General features: G+C 36.4%; 2 protein-coding genes across 2 annotated transcripts; one reads left to right on the top strand and one right to left on the bottom strand.

Annotated features, from left to right (window-relative positions):
* Window positions 1-32: 32 nt before the first annotated feature.
* JH06_4720 (hypothetical protein) lies at window positions 33-1103 on the bottom strand (the record flags this gene model as incomplete). Its single annotated transcript, XM_014669798.1, has 3 exons — window positions 33-65; window positions 98-1041; window positions 1073-1103. The coding sequence occupies 3 exons, from the start codon at window positions 1101-1103 to the stop codon at window positions 33-35; spliced, it is 1008 nt and encodes a 335-aa protein (XP_014525284.1).
* A 2703-nt stretch (window positions 1104-3806) lies between these two features.
* JH06_4719 (hypothetical protein) lies at window positions 3807-4511 on the top strand (the record flags this gene model as incomplete). Its single annotated transcript, XM_014669797.1, has 1 exon — window positions 3807-4511. The coding sequence occupies one exon, from the start codon at window positions 3807-3809 to the stop codon at window positions 4509-4511; it is 705 nt and encodes a 234-aa protein (XP_014525283.1).
* Window positions 4512-5198: the final 687 nt, after the last annotated feature.

Genomic DNA, 5198 nt, shown 5'->3' with positions numbered 1-5198 from the left:
TAGTCCAAGGACCCAATGAAGAAGCAGCTCCTTCAACCAGAAAGTGAACAACATGAGTAGTAGTACTAGTATAAGGCCAGATACGAACAGAATTCACCACTGGAAGAGAAATACCCTGATACTCAGCAGTCAGAGTTCCAGAAATGGTACTTGAGAAGGATGATGAAGTGCCATATGTCCAGGAGAAAGCATTCGCAGGATTCGTAAAACTAGTACCAGTTGCTGTTACATCATTTGGAACAACGAAACAGAGATTTGAGGTATCGATACCAGCATAGAAAGCGAGGAACCCATTGAACTGAATTACCTCAGAATAGCCAGTACTCTCAAAATGGACTTCAACAGCCAACATACTTGAAGAACTCTCAGCAACAGTGGAAGGACGAATCACTCCATGATAATCATAAACCATGTAACTTCCAGTAGCAAGAGTGGAGATTGTTGGTTCTCCATCAGCCATGTTATCACGATACACTTCATTTCCATTGATATAAGCAACAATTCCATAACGATAATACATTTGAAGTTCAATAGCTGCCATTCCACTCAAGCCAGCAAACGACTTACGGAAGTATTGAGTTCCAGATACTGATAATGTCGTAGTTCCTGTCACAACATCACTCCAATCTATTTCCAAATAACTCACATCCTTCCAGTTGCCTGAAGCATTCCCAGTGTATTTCCAAGTATCATCCTTGTTGATAGGAGAATATAGAGACAAAGGCTGCTCCTGAGTACGACTTGTAGTCATCATTCCCTTGAACACACGATTTCCATTGATTCCTTCAATCATCAGCCAAGCACCACTTGACCAATAGGAGGTAGTATCATACATTCCAAGAGTGAATTGGTTGGTGGTGGTCTGTGGAAGACAGACTTCCAGAACTCGTTCCTGATTGTTTGTTAATGAAGGAGAAGTGTATAGGGTCTCAGATCCAGAAAGAATCTTGAATGATTCTTGACTTGCTGAAGATAGCGTCTTCTTTGTGAACTTGACATACACTTCAGAATTAGTGCAAGTAATAGCAACAGTAACTGACACTATACGTTAGTAAAGAAAACATAGTCAAACAAAGAATTGAAAATAACAAAACGAGTATCATTTAGAAAAGTAAACACCTTACCAAACATAAACGATAGAATTCTAATAGAATTAGATGCCAGTTATGAGTGGTTTGATGATTATGTAACAGTGATCAGCCTTCATAATACACGAATAGTAACAGAAGAATAAGCACAACTATTTGAAACAAATCCCTGAGTTCAATCGACAGAATATGTTCATTCTATTGATTAGAACTACCGTTTTTGTCACTAGGCATATCATCCCAGAACTGTTCAAGCAGAATGAGTGAACATTATGAACAATTCAATTGATATAAAGCGATATGAATTGTAAACAATCGATCAACATAACTATGAAATGGATACTAGGGACTGAATAGGCGATACAAAGCACGTTATTCCATAATTAATAGTGATATTATAGTAACAGTGTTCCTCCTCCACAAACTTACGACAAAAGAGTAGCTACTTAAAGAACTGAGAGAAATGGCTATCTACACCACTATATTATAGCTACTGTCCTATTTAGAAACCAGTCAAATGGAACGTAAGTTGACTACCCAATAGAAAGAAGACTAGTTGTATAGTGATCAACTAGATATAATTATTATGAATCAATTAATGTGTGAGAACCGTGATATGTTGTTAAGTGGCGGTTCCTACGAACCAATAAGTTACTATACTAATAATATTACCACCAATTCTTATGATAGGAGTGAGTTTAGTGTTGTGCAATAGATTGTCGTCTATCCTCTCAAGTATTGTACTACCAATTCTACTTACTAATGGAACTCTAACGAGAGTGATGATAAGGAGGTGAGTCAGTTGTGTTTCACTTAGAACCGGGAGATGGATATTACTGTCACAAATGATTCTTGCCCATATCCCAATGATGTACTGAACTCTGTGAATGATTCATATTATCTGTGTTGCTACAATCGAAGTGGGTAAGTGACAACACATAGTTACAAACAAGCAAATGAGATAATGGACACCTAATATTGGAGTAGAATTAAATAAGAAGAAGAGATTTGTCAATAGACATAGTGACATAATGCACTCACTTCATCACATTGAATTCCAGAGATATATTGTAAGAATGATTATTCCCAACTCTGGAGTATGATCAGTTTGATTCCAAATGTCCCAGTTGTCACATTGATTCGCTTGTCCTTCACCTTCATTGGCTCTTGTTGAACTGTTCCAGTTTCTGGAGAGAAGTCGTGAAAATAGAATCATTACAAGAGCGATGTTGATTCCATCTAGTGTGATCCATCTCAACTAAAAAGCACTTATACTTCCCATCTCCATCTGAAACCAATATTTCATCGAGATACTGATAACGAATGGCCAAATCACAGTATCTGAAGATTACTCAACGAGTTTACAATAATGATGAATGAGGATGATCTGAATGTTGTATACAATGAGTGAAGAATAACAGAATTCTCCATTTCACTGTTTTTGAATCCTTTCACTCCTGATTCTCTATTTCACTACCGTGCTTATTAGTTACACCGACTGCATTAAAGAACGGAGGTATAATTGTGTTCAGTTGAATCATTCTCGTATTCTTCATTCGGTGAATCATTATACTTCAGGAATATACCAAGATTAAGTCCAAACAAGTATTCTGATATGTATTTATTCCATTCATTCATGCCAAGGCTTGATGTTGTCTTCCAGTTCCACTTGAAGTGTTTCCTGGAATCAGGTTTATCAATCATATTATCAATACAATAGTCTTATTACATCTTGAACAATTCTGAATTTGGAATTCGAATCGTACTTTGACCACATTCTCATCCATTCGGATAATCTCTTCAACTCATTTTCCATGATACAATCCACAGATGTATCATTCATCTCTCAATTCTTCTTCAATGATCACGTATTCGGTGAGACATACCGATTCGTCCTCTGATATCAATCGACATCATCTTTCTGTACATATGATCAGGATACGACTCCAATTCGATAGCACTTAAGAAGTGTAAATCGATTTCGTTCTTGCTATTAACACTACTGAATAGATTGGTAGTATTGAATAGTACAAATTGATGGTCACCACTCTGATAATCAATTGGCAATTCTTGTGTCTTGTGAGAGATGATGACAAGTTGTGAATAGTTGTGGATACTAAATGCATCCATATACATTTTCCAAACACTGATGTTTTCGTATGTAACATGCTCCTTGATTCTTGGTTCAAAATCATGATTCCCTTTTCGTGTTGATTCGTCGCAGTGACAAGAAGCTTCTCAGTATGGATGACGCCATCAAACCAAAATGCTCTTCTTGTTTGTAGAATAGTGTGTTTATTGAAAGGTAGCATACTCTATAGTATTAAATAGAACATTCTTACTATCACCTTATGTACCAATGAAATAGAAAGCTCTTCCAAGCATAGCCTTCTCAATGGATTCTTCTTTCTTCACTTACTATTAGTGTTCTTACAGTAAAGATATCTCATAACCTTTACAGCATTCTTGTAACTCACCTTTTCTTCTAACTGGCAAAACAATTTCATTGTTTGTAGTATTCCATTCATCTGTAAGAGTACTAGACAGCCAAATTGGATTGAATTGCACTTGGATTTGATTCTATTCGATTTTCTTTTCTGAAATTGCAATAATATGACTCAATTACTGGAATACCCGAAATACAAGATAATTTGATAAGGAGTTCAGCATGTAATGAAATCATTCAATACTAATAATATTATATTGTTACCAACAATTATGAGCTCAGATCCTTCACTCAATCCAGATCATCCACTTCATGGATTTGAATACATTGCTTCTAATAAGAAAGGAGATATGTATAAGAAGAATGACGAATTCTATTACCTTACTGTGGCATGTGTTGATGGAAAGAAAGAGGGAAAGGCTGAAATGAAGTCCATGAATAAAGATAAGCCTGTTTGCATTTTGACTTATCAAAATGATAAGTTGAATGGACAATGTGCTTGTTTTGATGATAATGGTCATGTCTTGGAATGTACATTGAAGGATGATGTTTTAGATGGGCCGTTCTCTGAGTATGATAAGAATGGTTCTGTGATTTGTCAAGGAGAGTATAAGAATGGAATACGAGTGAAAGAAGAGTTTCCTTCTTCTTCTAAGAAGGCTGCTGGAGTAGCTGCTGGTGTTGGAGCTGGAGTGGCTACTGCTGCCGCTACTGGTGCAATAGGTGCTGCAGCTGCTTTGCTTGGTTTCGGTTCTCCTGGAATTATTGGTGGTTCTGTAGCTGCTTCTGCTATGAGTGCTGCATGGACATCTGGTCTAGGAACTGGCTTAGTATCTGCTGCTCAAAGTGCTGGAGCTCTTTTCATGAATGCAGTTGGAGGCAGTTATTTGGCGGCTACTGCTGCTGTTGCTGCTCCAGTTGCAGTTGGTGGAGCTGTAGGCTATGGCATTTACAGGCTGTTGAAGCGAAATCAATGAAGATTCTATGATTATTGATAATTGTATTGAGACTACTTTGATTAACAGTTCTATTTTCTAATACAACATTCATGATCCAAAACATCACATTCAAAACACATTTCAGTACGAATACATTAACAGGATTCGATCATCGCTCATGAATGAAGAATATTTCCTTCTTCAATTGTCTTCCGCTCTTTTATCTTCTCCTGTTGATTGATGATAATGAATGAAGCTTGTAAGAAACATGAATAGGATATGATAAGATAGTGAAAGGTTATCTCATTGTTAATACATGTTATACAACGGATAGTCTTATTGAGAACAATCAATATTATACTCATTCTCTTGTACAAACACTTACAATGTATTCTGGCTCAACATATCTTTGTTTTTCTTCCAAACTCGTTCTTCATCAGATTCATTTCTGGATTATTGAATGATAACTCGTATCCACTCATCTGATCACAGGTTCAGCAACAAATCATCATTATGAAACATACTTGGTGGATTAATTAACCATTTTATCTACTAGAATCATGAAATAGTCATTGTATCTGTTCAAGAGCATTCAATTCGCTTCTAGAAAAGATGATATCATAAAACCAAGGAAGTGGTTGCATACTGAACCAAGTGGTGATAAGTACTATAATCTCTTCTTGGATATTCGACCTGATATCATGAATGGAGAGTACAAAAGAGATT

The sequence above is a fragment of the Blastocystis sp. subtype 4 genome (assembly GCF_000743755.1).
Source record: "Blastocystis sp. subtype 4 strain WR1 chromosome Unknown seqid_0407, whole genome shotgun sequence".
NCBI classification, from domain to species: Eukaryota; class Bigyra; order Opalinata; family Blastocystidae; genus Blastocystis; species Blastocystis sp. subtype 4.
This window is presented reverse-complemented; position numbering and strand designations above follow the sequence as displayed.